This window comes from Lagenorhynchus albirostris, chromosome 1 (assembly GCF_949774975.1).
Source record: "Lagenorhynchus albirostris chromosome 1, mLagAlb1.1, whole genome shotgun sequence".
NCBI lineage: Eukaryota > Metazoa > Chordata > Mammalia > Artiodactyla > Delphinidae > Lagenorhynchus > Lagenorhynchus albirostris.
The window spans coordinates 172,146,934-172,163,262 of record NC_083095.1 but is presented as its reverse complement, the minus strand read 5'-3'; the positions used below and the strand labels follow the sequence as shown (position 1 = coordinate 172,163,262).

General features: G+C 38.5%; 1 protein-coding gene across 3 annotated transcripts in view; it reads left to right on the top strand.

Moving 5' to 3' along the window:
• USP6NL (USP6 N-terminal like) overlaps positions 1-16,329 on the top strand; it is a 143,775-nt gene that overhangs the window by 68,402 nt on the left and 59,044 nt on the right. For 2 of the 3 annotated variants that reach the window (XM_060160149.1, XM_060160158.1), the window contains exons 3-5: positions 7,313-7,462; positions 12,531-12,598; positions 15,245-15,327. In XM_060160149.1, the coding sequence (XP_060016132.1) occupies positions 7,408-7,462; positions 12,531-12,598; positions 15,245-15,327 (206 nt within the window). In that variant the 5' untranslated portion in view covers positions 7,313-7,407. The remainder of the gene's footprint in view (positions 1-7,312; positions 7,463-12,530; positions 12,599-15,244; positions 15,328-16,329) is intronic. The other variant, XM_060160169.1, reaches the window with a different exon arrangement.

Below are 16,329 nucleotides of genomic sequence, written 5' to 3'. Positions count from 1 at the left end.
TTTGCATATTTGCATTTTTGATTTAAAGAGTAGAAAAGTTACCTTTGGGTTTAGAATAAGGCTTGCCAAACTATCTGTGGAATTAGTTATTTGCTATTAGGGTGAGCAGTCTGTGAGTTCTCTTTGTCTTATATCTGGTCTACAAGAATTTGCTGTAATTGCATCATTTGTTATTAATACCCATTGGGCTGAATTCAACACAAAGTTTTTTTGTAATTAATAAAACTCTACATGCTTACAATTCCGAATGAGCTGAAAGAGTTGTGAAAGTTAAGGAAATGAAGTGGATTCAACAGAATTCTTTCTGTAATCATAGAAATTAATCGTGAAGGCATTTGATTTAGTATCTACTAAAACCATAAAGTATTTTAGTAAAGTTAGCTTCAGTAATTTGGTGATTATCCTGTCAATTTTTTTTGCCTGTTTCTTGATCATTTCCTGTTACTATCCTAAAGTATTGATACACCACTTAAAATGTAATAGAGGAGGTTATGATCACAAAGAATATTTTATATAAATGGTTCTTGGATTCTACACAACACCATTGGTCTCCATTTTGCACAAATAATTGACAATTTAGTGTGATAAGATTGGAAGGCTACTGGAACCCAGAAAACAACTGTTAAAATTCATAGGAATCACAAATAGATTTGTTTCTAAGAAAAGAAATGTAAGGACTAGCAGAGGTGAGAAGAAATAGAAAAAGATCACTCACTTATACTTTAACAAATAGTGTGGCGGTTAGAAACAGGGCTTTGAAGTCAGACAGCCAGACTCTGCTCTGCCACTTACTTCCTGTAGGACCTGAATCACTTCGCCTCTTCGAACATCACGCTCCCTGTGTGTAAACTAGGGAGGGTCATAAAACTGACAGAGTAGGTTGCTGTGAGGATTATGTGAGTTTATGCATAGTAAATGCATGGTAAATGTCTGGTACTTATTAAACCTGCACTAAGCAGGATATAAAGTATCCACAAGCAAGGAGTTGTCACACACCAGTCTTGTGTCATCTGTTACTACAATCATGCTCTCATGCTGCTAGAAAAACTGCTAAGGTGTAGTCTTGAGTTTGCCAGCAATTGTAGGCAGGTTGAAGTGAGTAAAATGACTCATATGCTTGTCTTGGTTCTAGGTATCTGTTGTTGGCAATTTTGTCATTCAACCCTGCTGCCAAATGTGGAAATTAAACTCACATTCAACAAGTAATAATTATGTTTCTCATTAGTAGTAATGGTATTTAAACATTGTTACATCACTTCATATCCTTTTTCTCTGTGAATCATCTTACACATAAACGTTGGAGTTACTAGTCTGATTTTGGGAGTTCTAGGGAACCAGTAGTAATGCTCTTTCTTTTTGAGAAGTAACACAGGAGACATTGACAGATGGAGAGCAAAATCTTTTGGCTGATTGGAGGGCACGTTAGATCTGAAGTGGAAAGGGCTTATTAGCCTCTCTTGACTTAGATTTACCCACCGGGTGACTAGCACAGCCAAGCAACCCCAGGCCTCCCATCAGGGCAGGTGCTTTCCTGCATAGAGAGGATATCAGAAGGGATGTGCCCTTCTGATGGGGTGGCTGGGTGAGAAAGCGAGGAGCTCGGCCAAGCCCATCCCCAACTCCTCTGCTCCCGAGAGAGGAGTGAAGGAAGAGTGGGAGGGAGTTGGGAGTGTTTCTCTGGCTGAAGGCCCTCCATGTGAGCTTGAAGCATGATGGGGGCACACGGAGCTGAGTGAGCTGGAGCTTCCAGTAAAGGAAGTGAGACAGTGATGGTCTGTGAGTAGGTTGGGGAGCTGGAAAAAGGGGAAGTGTGAGGTTGGAACACAGACATAACAAACAAGTCTCTGGTTTCTTTCATCTTCCAGTAGCCACATAGTACCTACATACACTTATTCATGAATGTATTCATTCATTCCTTAATGAATATGAAGGTCTTGCAAATAATCAGAAGTGCTCATCAGAAATAGATTGTGACTTCTCATGTCTGAGTCCTAATAATATTTCAAATGCTACCTTGAAATAGACTTTACAAAAAAACAATAAAATGTATGAAAAAGGTAAGAGTCTTTAGCAGAAGCATATATTTTCTTTTTTTTTTTTTTGCAGTAAAGCTATATCTGGAAAACAGCTTATAAATCTAATTTTTAAAATAAGTTGATATATTGTGTTTACCTGGTTGAATAATTCACATTAGTAACTAATTTTGAGTAATTTTTCAAAAGAAATACTTAGTGAGCAACTACTGTGTGCTGGGCACTGTGATGGATATAAGAGATACCAAGATGAATGAGATACTGTCTTTTGTTCATGGAGATTACAGTTTAATAGAAGTGACATGGAAGTAAGTATATTCAGTAAATTGTTGTGGGTAACAGATGGTAAATACAGTAGATCTAAAGGCCAGTTCTACCAGTAACCAATTCTACCTTTATGGCAATGGGCATTGGTAAGGTGGATCCTCTAGTAGGTCTGTAGTCATGATTAAATTTTAGGGAAAAAAATTATCCTGTTATAATGAGTCCTTGTCAGTAATTGTAGGACTTTAAAATTATTTTGTTTCTCATCTTTCTAGAATTCAGGAAGCAAGTAATAGAAGCCTTCCCTGGAATTGTTGTTAAAATTATGATTTAAAATATTTTATTAGTTTTAGAAATATTAAATATCTACCTCATGCTGGGTGCTCCGTGTTTAAAATATTGGAGATGTGTCCTGTTCTTACAGGTCTTAAAATATATATGCTTACAAACAAAACAACATACAGACAACCTACCAATTATAAAATGTTAATCTTTTTATTTGTAGAAGCAAGAGAAGGGCCTGGAGAATTGAGAGGACTCTATGAAAGGGAGGTGGCGATGGCAGTTGGGAAACTGTTGGAAGAGAACTCGTTTGAGCAGTAGATGACAAACGTGCTAACACGAGGACTTTGCTTTATCTCTCCTCAACCCCATCACTCTCCTTGCTTGCAAGTTGGGCTTCTATATAAGAATTTGTTTGAAGAAATGTGTTGTGCACACTGAATGAAAAATTTAAAAATGAAAACATGATATAATAGAAAATGCTGATATCATGCTACTAGTGAGATAATAGAAATATTTTGAATGGAAAGGTATAAATCATATTTACACTGACAGTTAAAAGCTAAAATTGAAGAGCACTTAGGCTTATTGTTTGAACACTTTTATTGTATCACACAGTGCTTATTACCAGAGGAGTATGAAGATGTACATGGAAGCTTGTGTGGCTCTTTTGAAGTGGAAAGTGGGGCATTTCTGAGGACTTTTGGGTTTATGGCATTGGTTCTTTCCTGTATTTAACTTTCAGCCTTTGGCTGTCCCTTCCTTGATCATGATTAGTTACACTATTTTTATAATTGCAGCTGTGATCAGAGTCTTGTTGTTGTGTTGTTTCCAAGTTAACATGGACAGAGGGAAGGAAGCCAAATGATTTTTCTGAGATTACTACTCGAGTGGGGGAAGGAAGGAGAGAAATGGGTTTTTGAGGTTGTACATTTTTGATACGACACTTGTTTAAGGTGGAGTTAGCTGAGCCTGTGAGAGGTGGAGGTGGGACTGTGCTGGAGGGCGCAGGAGCATGGATTAGGGTAAAAGGGACAGGAGATTTGGGATCAGTGCTCACAGGACCACCAGGTGGAGCTTTTGGCTAAGGATGTGAAGCTCTCCCAGGATGCTACCCAGTAATAAACTTTGTTGTGGGGAGAGTAGGTATATGTCACTTTTAAGTGTCCGTATTGAATTTCATCTCTCACAGAATAACTAGTTAAAATAAGTGGTATTTCAGGTTCTCTTGTGACTGGTGTGCCTTCCTTTATTTTGTTTTTAGTTGTGTTTTGATGTTGATCTGTTTAACTCGGCTTATTTCTCCTCTGAGCGTTCCCTTCAGCCTTGGATCTAGAGCATGGCAAAATAAATGCTGACGTTTTTAGCAATGGTGCCTTTTAAGATTTTATCATTAGAAGAATCTTTATAATTGGTGTATCTTAGTCCAGAGTATTCTACGAAAGCGATCACAAATAACTGAAACATTGTTTAGGCACCATCGATACTTAGGGCCTCTTTTGGTTGAAAGCTGAGATGGAATTAAAGAACTCAGATTATAGACGTGGGTAATTCACTCAGATCATTTCAGGAGAAGGCATTTGCTTTGTGTACATGCATTGAGCAGGAGAGGAGAGCCAGCAACCGCAGCAGCAGCTCAGAGGCGGGCTAGACTCTCTTTCTTTTTTTAGGCTAAAAGGTCTCTCTGATGGTGACTCTGCTTTGCTCTGCGTATTGGGTACCGTTTTCCTCTCTGAAGCATCTTTTTCTCAGCTTACTGGTAGTTTCTGCTTCCTCTTTTGTTTCAGCTTGCCTTTGGTTACAGTAACCTATTAAGCTCTTTACCTCATAATGTTTCACCTTTAACTCTCATTACAAATTGACTCTCTAGTTTATCCTAGTTTGAATTCCTAAGAAAGGACTAGTTGAATAAATTACGTTCATGCATTGGGAAACTTTACAGCTGTGAAAAAGGTTGAGGTAGATCCACTGGTATATTGGACCCAGCCTGAACTATGCGTCTGGTGACATCACACTGGTACCTTGGTAAGTGGCTGCCACAGTGGGAATATTCGCAGCATAGAAATTGGCAGATGCCACAAACCAGGGCTCACAGCCTAAACTTCTTCCCTGCAGGAACTGGTTGCTAAGGCTTTATTGGTGTTGATATGCATAAGCTCGAAGATGTACTGTTAAGCAAAAAAGAGTAAGATCTAGAATTATTTATAGAATGGTTCTAGTTTTTAAATAGAAAAGGGACATTTAAATATATGTGTATGTGCATACATACATGCAGACTCTTGTATAGTGTGGAAAATAGTTTTGGGAGATAACGGTGGCTGCTTCTAGGAAGGGGGGACTTAGGTTTGGAGTGGGGTGTGTGGAAGTGTGCAGATCAGAGTTCAATTTTAGATGCTTTGTGTATAGTTGATTATGAACATTAAAAGCCAATAAAATCCTTATATAATCACAGTGTCAGTAGTCAATATAATTTACTTCAGTCTCAAACATTATGATGAAGTATGTAGGAAGGAAATATAATCCTAATGTTGAAAGTGTCAAGGTCAGATGAATTCACTTTTCCCATATGTATCAAATTCATAGCCATGCCCCTTAGTACATTGCTTCATATTTGACCATGACTTTTATCACTCTCTACTTTGTTCTGAATTTTCTAATAGTCTTCTTATCCTCTTTTTGGTGTCTTTCATATGTAAGCTTTCACTGTATCGCTAATAATATCTGTGATCTACATGTTGCCTAGAATCCGCTTTCTTCTTGAAGACACCTTGTATTCCCTATTCTAATGCAGGGTGGTCACTCTCTAGGCAACTACACAGTTAGCTTCCTGAGATTGCATGGATCCTGTGTCTACCCCTTTTTTTGATTCTGTTAAAAAATTTTTCTGACACTTATTAAAACAATAAAGAAATCCCTATAAATAAGAGATTTATAGTCAGTCAGTCAAGTGAGGGCCTTGGTGGATAGAAAATTACTAAGAGGAGACTTCAAGGATGGGATTCTTGCTAAACCAACTTAACAGGATTTTTGGTAGAGGCAGGCCAGTGTTACCAGATATCAAGGGTGGGGGATGAGGATTCTGACCAGATATCAAGAGCAAAGAGATGTCAAGGGTGGGGGGACTCTCACTGAACTGACTTAGCAGGATTTTTGCTACAGCTGGGCTAGGCAGGCCAAAACAGGACTCAAGGCCTAGTAAAGAAGATGGTTAAAAGTTTGGACAAGGAGAGAGTCTTTGTCAAAGAAACATTGTTTAGGCAGTAAACTCTGAATCATTGTATTAGTTTCCTCTTGCTGCTGTAACAAACTATGACAAACTTGGTGGCTTAAAACAACAAGATTGATTCTCTTACTGTGCTGGAGGCCAGAAGTCTGAAATCAGTTCCACTGGGCTGAAGTCAGCAGGGCTGATTCCTTCTGGAGCCACTAGGGGAGAATGGGCATCCTTGCCTTTCTGAGCTTCTGGAGGCTGCCTCCTTTGCTTGGCTCATGGCCCCTTCTTTCCTCACATCACTCCAGCCTCTTGCCTTCATCCTCACACCTACTTCCTCCTCTGACCTTCTTGACTGCCTTTCATAAGATTCCTGTGATTGCGTTGTGCCCACCTTCACGATACAGGGTCACCTTCCCACCTCAAGATCCTTACTTAATTACATCCGCAAATTCCTTTTGCCATATTAGGTACATCCGCAAGTTCCAGAGATTAGGATGTGGACATATTTTGGGGAGTCATTCTTCAGCTCACCCCACCTTGTAATATCTGTAAACGTTTTTACTTTTTCCTCATACCGAATCAGTTGTTTAGCTTGGTATAGAATTCCAAGCTCATGATAATTTTTTTTTTCTCAGAACTTTGAAAATAAGTGCTTCATTACCTTCTAGTTGATAAGAAATTTGATGCCAGTCTGATTCTCATTCCTTGGTTTATGATTTGAACTTTTTCCCTCTCTAAGCTTCTGACATCTTTTACCTGTATTGAATGTTACACCTGGCTTAAGCTGAGTGTAAACGTAATTCACTAGTGTCCAGTTAAGTGTAATTAATGTTCATAATCATGCCTCTAAGGTGGCTGTCACTTTTGCAAAGTACTTTCCATATTGTAGGTCCCAACCCTTTAAAAAAAAAAAAAAAGAAGGAAACAGTGAAGGGAAGAAGGAAAGAATAAATAGGACATTTCACAGTGCCACCCTGCAGTAAGCTATGCGTTTTGTTTCATGAAACATTTATTTCACTTGTATATGTGTGGTGTGTTAAATATTTCCAAAACCCTCCAGAATTTAGTATGCATTTGCTTAGTGTCTGAAACGGGCTGAAGCTTTCACATTAAAAAGTATCATTAAAATTAAGTTATAAAATGTACTCGAGAAGAGTATTCCTACTTAGCTTTAGTATAATGTTTTAAATACAACTTTTCTTTATTGCTCCAAGACAAGTTTTATTAAAAGTAATAAGAATGTGGCTAATTTTGAAGTGCAAGATTAAGGCATATTCAAAGCCCCTGTTTGTTACTAGATGGAATGCTGGGTGTAGGCTGGTGTGGTTCATACTTGGGATCTAGCCTGAAAGGCATGTTTTTACCCTCAACAAACATCATCTTTGTTTGAATATCTGTAGTGCGTGTAACCACAGCAAGGTCTTTTTTTCCCCCTTAGAATATATCTCAGACCTTTTCTTTCTTGTGCCTGTTTCACAAATAGTTTAAAGTAGAGCTGCCTTCCGCTTTTCTGTTTCAGTTTGTTGCAGAATGTGTGAGGGACCACCTAACACTCTTGGTGTGCTTGCAAACTATAAAGCAGTAATGGAATCTTGGAAGAGATAAGTTTACTCTATGAGGACTGAAGCTGTTGTTAATTCCCAAAGCCAGACTGGTTATCTAACAAAGGGTAAAGTACTTTTTAAATTGAAATATATATTTATTTACATTCATCTGTCAAAATGTATACTAGGAAAAATGGTCTGTCAATTTTGTTTCATTGAATTTAAAATTTAGTAACTTTGAATGAATTGTTCATTACAATTTGGGGCTAACTTAGTGATACTAAGTTACAATCCAGGTGGATACTTGATTCTTTAAAGTTTTTATGTTTAAATGGAATTAGAGGTCTTCTTAAAATGCTCTAGTTGTCATTTTCTTCCGTTCATTTGTGCCCAGAGATGTTTTCTGTATACTTGAGTATTTAATCCAAATGCCTTTCTATCCTTACTACTTAAAATGTGCCTCTTGTACTTTGAAACATTGTTACATTAGATGTAAAGTCAATTAAGATAATTTGATTTAATTTGGCTTGAATACTGTGATATTTGAATACTGTGTTTGATAATGACAAGTGCCCAGGAACACAGCCTGGAAGTCAGTGCACACTTGCATAGACACAGACAGCTGCCGATACCTTCTGTGGTCAGTGTTTATAGGGCAAACTCTTTGTTCTGCAGCGCAATTTCTAAATAAGCAATCAGAACAAAACCAAAGGGAGTATTCTACTATAATTCTTAATAAACTTCTCAACTGTAGATCAGACAGTATGAAATATAATTTAACTATAGTGAATTCTGCATAAGGACACTGCTTCTTACTGGAAAGATGCTTGCTTCACAACGCGGATTAGTAAATAATGTCTCTAAACTTGGTGTTGGGAAAGATTGGCATTTCTATTTAGTCTCTTCAAAGAAGCAGGTTTGGCTATATTTTATAAAATTAGTTTGACCTTAACTCTGTTCTCTTTTACATTCATTAACATTACAAAATTTTCTCCGCATCAGGAAATACAAGGATAAGAACTTTCTAAAGGAATGTAAAGATTAGTACTGACTTGATTTGGAGTCAACTATTCTAATCATGTTAATCATTTTATTCCCATAAAATTAGGTACAGTTTCATCCAATTCCAGTACAACCCCTATTACTTGGCTAGGTCTCCTTTCTGGAAATCTCTAGATTGGAGACGACCCATGTAAAGCGTTGTAGCTTACAGTTTGCCACAATGATGTTTTCTTGGGATACTTTGCATCTTCACTTCCGAACTCTATACTGTTTCCAGTTCTTGCCTTTACACTTTTAAACTTTTCATTGTTAAGTTGGAAATATAGTTGAGACTCCTAGGACTAGTAGCAGGAATAAAGGACTAGTATAAAATACTTCAAAGAAAGCACTCATTTATTGGATTTGGCCTAATCACCATAGAAATTCATGCTTAGCTGTTCTGGTAATGGAAATAGAATTTACTAAGTAGCCAAGTTTCCTAGTTTGAGTTTAATTTCTGTTAATTTGCTTTCCCTACCCTTTTGTAGAAATGTAATGTGTTAAAGCTGGGTAACAGGAGAGGGAAAAAGGAATTGATGAAGGCTCATACGTCTAAAATAGGATAATAAATATGTGTATAATTGAGTTGAGTATCCCAGACTTCTGATTGTATAAGTTAACTGTGAAAATCTGAACAACTAACCTGTATTTTTGTTATTTTATTGAACCATTTGTTATTTATTCACATTTCCCTCAAAGGATAGTATATTGACACTTTGTAGTCTGAGAAAAGCAGTGGCAGAAACATTTTTTTCCCAAATAAGCTTTAAGAAATTCACAAATTCCATTCTGCTATTTTTACTATTATAAACAACCTTGTGCTTATTTGATTATCTCATTATCATAAATTCCTAGAGGTGGAATTATTGGGTAAAGGAGATGCCTGTTTTAAGATTTTTAAAAACTTTTATTGTTTTCTTTACTTTAGAAAACTTTTCTTGTCTTTTGTCCTTAATACTATTTAACATATAGACAGCACTTTGCTATTATGTGGGTATTTATTGGACTATAGTCTCTACCTGTTAAGGTTTTTTTCTTTTTAATATTTATTTATTTATTTGGTTGTGCCGGGTCTTAAGTTGCGGCAGGCAGGCTCCTTAGTTGCAGCTCGTGGGCTCTTTAGTCGCAGCTCGCTGGCTCCTTAGTTGCGGCAGGCAGCCTCCTTAGTTGTGGCGTGCAAACTCCTAGTTGCGGCATGCATGTGGGATCTAGTTCCCTGACCAGAGATTGAACCTGGGCCCCCTACATTGGGAGTGCAGAGACTTAACCACTGTGCCAACCAGGGAAGGCCCTGTTTTTAAGATTTTTGATACATATTATCAAGTTGCTTTCCAGAAAGATTTTATACATTTGTAAGTCTACCCACAGCATAAGTAATGGCAGATTTCCCCACACTATATCAAGACTGAGTAATATCAATGCATTTCTTGGTCAGTGTGAGATAGGTGCAAAGTGGTATTTTATTTATTTATTTTTATTTTTAGCTGTGTTGGGTCTTTGTCACTGCGTGCGGGCTTTCTCTAGTTGGGGCGAGGGGGCTACTCTTCGTTGTGGTGCGTGGGCTTCTCATTGCGGTGGCTACTCTTGTTGTGGAGCATGGACTTTAGGTACACGGGCTTCATTAGTTGTGGCACACGGGCTCAGTAGTTGTGGTGCATGGGCTTAGTTGCTCCACAGCATGTGGGATCTTCCTGGACCAGGGATCAAAACCATGTCCCCTGCATTGGCAGGTGGATTCTTAACCACTGTGCCACCAGGGAAGTCCCTTTATTTTATTTTATTTATTTTTTACATCTTTATTGGAGTATAATTGCTTTACAATATTCTGTTAGTTTCTGCTGTATAACAAAGTGAATCAGCTATATGCATACATATATCCCCATATCCCCTCTCTCTTGCGTCTCCCTCCCACCCTCCCTATCCCACCTGTCTAGGTGGTCACAAAGCACCGAGCTGATCTCCCTGTGCTATGCAGCTGCTTCCCACTAGCTATCTATTTTACATTTGGTAGTGTATCTATGTCCATGCCACTCTCTCACTTCGTCCCAGCTTACCCTTCCTCCTCCCCATGTCCTCAAGTCCATTCTCTACGTCTGCATCTTTATTCTTGTCCTGCCTCTAGGTTCATGAGAAACTTTTTTTTTTTTTTTTTTTAGATTCCATAGTTAACGTATGGTATTTGTTTTTCTCTTTCTGACTTATTTCACTCTGTATGACAGACTCTAGGTCCATCCCCCTCCAAAGTGGTATTTTAAAATTTGTATTTCCTTAGTTTCTGATGACTTGAGTTTTTTCCCCCCATGTCTTGGCTTTTAAAATTAGCTTTTATTTTTATCAGAGCTGTACTTGGTGTAAAGATTCAGCAGCCTGTAAAACTTATTTTGAAAAATAAGCTGACTTCCACACCCCTCCCTCCGGGCTGCCCACCCCAAAGAAGTAATCACTCTCCACTCCCAGCTGGTTCATTATCCGTTTACTTGCAAAGCGCTAGATACCATGCCTATATTGCCGCTTCCTGTTCTGCAGATTTAGTCATTATCTCATGGTTTCCTGCTTTGGAGGGTGAGGATTTGGTTTTCTTCCCTGCACTCACTCAACCTCTTACATACCACACGCATCCCTTCAACTCTCGGGACTTGACTTCTTTAATCAACTCCCTGTTTTTAACCCCACCCTCACCTCTTCTCTGGAACCTCCATTTGCTGGGCCACCGAGGGCAAGGATTTAAAGAATCCCTATATTGTCGTTTTAGTGGGGTTTTAGGAGGAATGGATATAAAAGTGTGTGTTCCATCTGCCATCTTTAACTGGACATCCTTTTTCGTGTCTTTAGTGATCTTTTTTATAAAGTAGTGGTTAAAATTATGGACTGTGGAGTCAATACTGTCTGGATTTGAATCTATCTTTGCTGTTTACTAGCTTTGTGACCTTAGACAAGTTAGTTAAAATCTCTAAACCTCATTTTTTTTCCATCTGTGTAATAGAATTAATACAGTAAAGTGCCGTTGTGAGAATTAAGTGTGATAAGGCATGTAAAGTGCTTTCCCGCAGTATCTGGATGCTGACAGTATCTTATTATCTGCAGGTCACTCTGTGCAGAACACAGAGTTGTCACTGCTGTTGTTACTCCTGTAAATTTCTTGCATATGACCTTTGCCCAGTTTCCACTGGAATGCTTGTCTTTCTTCTTGATCAGAGGTGCCTTTTATACAGTCTGTCATTGATCTTTTATTTTTATTTATGGTAGTTGGGGTGTGTAATCATATCCACACTATTTCATGTTTTGACCTTTACTTGTTATCAGACTTAATGATTTTGAAAGATAACCTGGTGGTAATAAGAAAGAAAACTTTATTTGTGGTTGTATTGTGGTAAAAAACTGGAGATTATAATAGTCGTTGGGGCAGTTGATAAGGGAGACCTGAGAGGCTAAATGAAGAAATGATTATATTCATCATGTCAGAGAAATATTTTTTTTAACTCCTGAAGTCTATCTTGCACTGATTTATTTTGCGAGCAAATTACCTAAAGTTTTTTTTTTTTTTTTTTTTTTTTTGCGGTACGCGGGCCTCTCACTGTTGTGGCCTCTCCTGTTGCGGAGCACAGGCTCCGGACGCACAGGCTCAGCGGCTGTGGCTCACGGGCCCAGCCGCTCCGCAGCATGTGGAATCTTCCCGGACCGGGGCACGAACCCGCGTCCCCTACATCGGCAGGCGGACTCTCAACCACTGCGCCACCAGGGAAGCCCCTACCTAAAGTTTTAAAAGCCTTCTTGAATGCTCTTCTCATCATCTACCCAAGTGGATTTCATCTGAAAACTTAGAGCTCTCAGTTCCAGTTTCTACTTTAATATTTATTTCTATGAAACTAGATCCAAAATTAACTCTTGAGGGATAAGATTTACCATATCCCCTAAGTTAATGCTGTGTTAACAAATTTGCTTTCTTTTGAGTATGGTATTGTAATATTGAAATGGTAGATATGTTGATATTTCAAAGTTATAATTACGTATACTTTATTCGATTTTGCTGGTTTGTCATTTTAGGCAGCATTGATTTACTGTTTTATTTTCATTTGTTTTATTTTAGTTTTATAATTAATTAACTTTATAAATCTTTAAATAACAGTTCATTGAAATTTGATCTCTCCACAGATTCAAACCAGGATGTAGCAATCAAACTTGCCCAGGAGCGAGCTGAAATAGTTGCTAAATATGACAGAGTAAGTATTGATATTTACTCTTTGAGTAATTTTTATTTACAGAAGTATAAATAGAAATGGAGTTCCTTTTTGGAGAGCTTAAATTACAGCAGCATTTTGTTTACTTCCCATGACTGTTGAAGTCATCTTATTTCTCTGACTTCATCTCTGTATTTTTTCTTCCTCCTTCCCTGTTCTTTAGCCACTCTGGTTACTTGTTATTCTTCCAACACTTCTTCCAGGCTTGCTTCTGCCTCAGGGCCTTTGCACTGGCTATTTCTTCTTCCTGGAACACTTGTATCCTGGATACCTTCATGCCCTATTGCCTCCTCTTTTTCTTTGCCCAGATGCTACCTCTTAGTGAAATCTTCTCTGACCACACTGTTTAAAAAATACACCCCTCCACCCCCTGGCTCTCTATATTCCCTTTCTCTTCTTTACTTTTCACCATAGCATTTAAAGTATCAGCATACTTTATATTATACTTTGTTGTTTGCTCTCCCTCCTAGAATGTAAACTCTCCGAGGGTAAGAATTTCTTTTGTTTGATTTGCTCTTGTATCCTAAATACCTACAATAGTTCTGGCTCATACTAGGTATTCAATAAATATTTTAATATATTAGTATATGGAATTGGATACCCATTTTATTTATAATGGATACGTGATGTTAAAAATTGAACATGGATCTGAAAATTTGAATTTATACATGATGTATAATCTCCATTAGCATTTTATCCTTAAGTTAATTATGGAATCTCTTTTTTTTTTTTTTTTTTTTTTGCGGTATGCGGGCCTCTCACTGTTGTGGCCTCTCCCGTTGCGGAGCACAGGCTCTGGACATCCAGACTCAGCGGCCATGGCTCACGGGCCCAGCCGCTCCGTGGCATGTGGGATCTTCCCGGACCAGGGCACGAACCCGTGTACCCTGCATCAGCAGGCGGACTCTGAACCACTGTGCCACCAGGGAAGCCCTGGAATCTCATTTTTGATGCCCTAGAAAATCACAGTTGTTGATGATTTACATATATCCTTATTATTACCTTAGCTCTTGAGATCTACAATGAGTTGTAGCCATGATTTATAAATGTCATGTTTTATATTTATATCACTTGGATGTAATTTCGTATCTGTTATTTTTGATTACTTATGAGAATAACAGGAACATGAAATTATAGAAGGCCATCTGGACTGTGCCCTGCTTCCAGGGAGGCATACAGGCAGAGCTCAACTGAACAATCATGTTCCCAAGGTTTCTTTTTAAGTTGGTTGTTTGGAACATCAGACACCGTTTCCCATTATTATGATTAGGTTTTAACGTAGTCCGTGAAAAACCCAATTAATTTATTTAACTGCTTAACTAATTTAAAACCAATAGAACCATCGTTTGTTCATGCTCACGTGCATTTTTTTTTTTCATGCAGTTAACACTTAGTGACCAGGCCAAGTGTCATGCTAGGCCTTGGGGTTTCACTGTATAAACGTGAGTTACAAGGGGTCCCTGCCCGCAAGATGCTCACGGCCTACACAGAAAACACATGAACAGGCAGTTATAAAACATCCACGAGACAGTCGGGTACTAAGTGTGAAACGTGAGGGATTAGTGTAGACTCTTGCCCTGGGGCTCCTGCTCTAATCAGTGCTGCTTCACAGCTCAGGAGGGGAGTGTGACGGGCAGTGGGCTGAGGATGGAGCTCTGGGCACACGGACACTTGGTGGGGGCTGCCCATGAGGAAGCTGTCACAGAAGAGTAGGGGAGGGGCAGGAGAACCAAGAGACGATGGTGTCATGAGGCTGGGCAGCACTGACAAGCACAGTGGAAAAGTCCATTCGGTGAGGAAGCCAGAGTAGTGTCCACGGGATCTGATGGTGGGAGGCCGGTTTTGACCTTGGCAAGGATAGTATCAGGGCCAGTAGAGCTGGGAGTGAAGAGGAAGAGAGGCAAAGTAGGTAGCCTACTCTTCTGAGAAGTTAGGATGAAAAAGCAAGACATACTTTCTTCTAAGATGTTTTCACTCTAAAACCTTCAAGTTTGGCGGTTCATTCTGTTTTTAAAAAATAAATTTATTTATTTATTTTTGGCTATGTTGGGTCTTCATTGCTGCGTGCGGGCTTTCTCTAGTTGCGGCGAGCGGGGGCTACTCTTCGTTGCGGTGCGTGGGCTTCTCATTGTGGTGGCTTTTCTTGCTGTGGAGCACGGGCTCTAGGAGAGCGGGCTTAAGTAGTTGTGGCACGTGGGCTTAGCAGTTGTGTCTCGCGGGCTCTAGAGCGCAGGCTCAGTAGTTGTGGCACACGCAGCATGTGGGATCTTCCCGGACAAGGGCCCGAACCCACGTCTCCTGCATTGGCAGGCGGATTCTTAACCACTGCACCACCAGGGAAGCCCTGGCGGTTCATTCTTGAGTGGCTTCTTGTCCTCCATTGCTCCCTCTTTCCCAGTCTGTTTCTCACAGGAACCCAGGTCTGATCACGGCTTAATGTCTTCCAAAGTTTGTATCAAAGAAATAGTGATTATTGCCAGAAAAATTTTTTTAAGTTAATTAGGGTCGATAATGCCTCAGTTCCAGCTCTTATTTTTAGCAAAAAATAAGTCTTGTTTTTTGCTCTTTTTAAGAAATTATTCAGTTTTATGTATTCCCAATAACACCCTTCTTTGTCCCCTATTATAGGGACGAGAAGGTGCAGAGATTGAACCTTGGGAAGATGCTGATTACCTTGTTTACAAAGTCACGGATAGATTTGGCTTCTTACAGTAAGTTGCATAGTTTGAAAGCTAACTTTTAAAATTATGTTTCTATGGTCTCCTATTTCGTTGATTTTCTTTATTTTTAATAGCATTGCTCTGAATAAGATTCCAGGATTGATCCTGCAACATGCTTTTTTTATTAAATTCCTGGCATTTTTAACCTCTGTGATTGAAATTGAACTATAGTTAAGAATACAGTCTTTAATATTCATTGTGTTTTAGTAAGAACATTAAGTGCAATGAATGTGTTATATTAATAATTTAGCAGAATTAAGTGGAAATCAATAACAACTTGTATTTCAAAAATAATTATAAAACATTTTATTTTATGTAAATGCATTTTAAAAATAATTAGCAGTTAGAACTTTAGTATCGTGCAGCCTGAAAAGGAGCAATGAAAAGAAATGCCACTGATCTTCCTTATGGTGGGAAATGTATTCGTGTTATTGCTTCTGAAAATTAATTCCATTTATCCTGAGTATGTTATGTAAGGAGTCGAGAGAGGTCTAGAGCACTGTAAAGTAAAGTAGTTAAAGTGGTTTTGACTCTTAAAAACATCCTGAAATGATGTGAATTTGCCTGTTTGGTTCTGGCTTTGTTTAGTAAGATTCCCATGGGCTGGAGACTTTTCTGCATCTTTGTAGTTTGTATGGTTCCATACGATTTAGTGATTATAAAACCTACTACTACCTACTACTACATACAATTTAGTGATTAACCTACTACTTATTCACATTTATCCTTTCCCAGTCTCATTTATTATAAAGAGGAAGAAGCCAGGGATTTTTATGTTATGATACATGATTAAATTTTGAAGGAGGAATACAATTTCTTAGGGAGTTCATAGCAGTAACTTTATAGTACTCAGACCTTCTTTTTCCTTTCTGTTCAGTTTTCTTGCATTTAGAAAGTATTTTGTTGTATCTTGTTTTTCTCAGGGTGACGCAAGCAAACAGAAACAGTTCTGGGAGTTAGAATGTATGTTCTTCTTCTGGCTTTGCTGGTTTC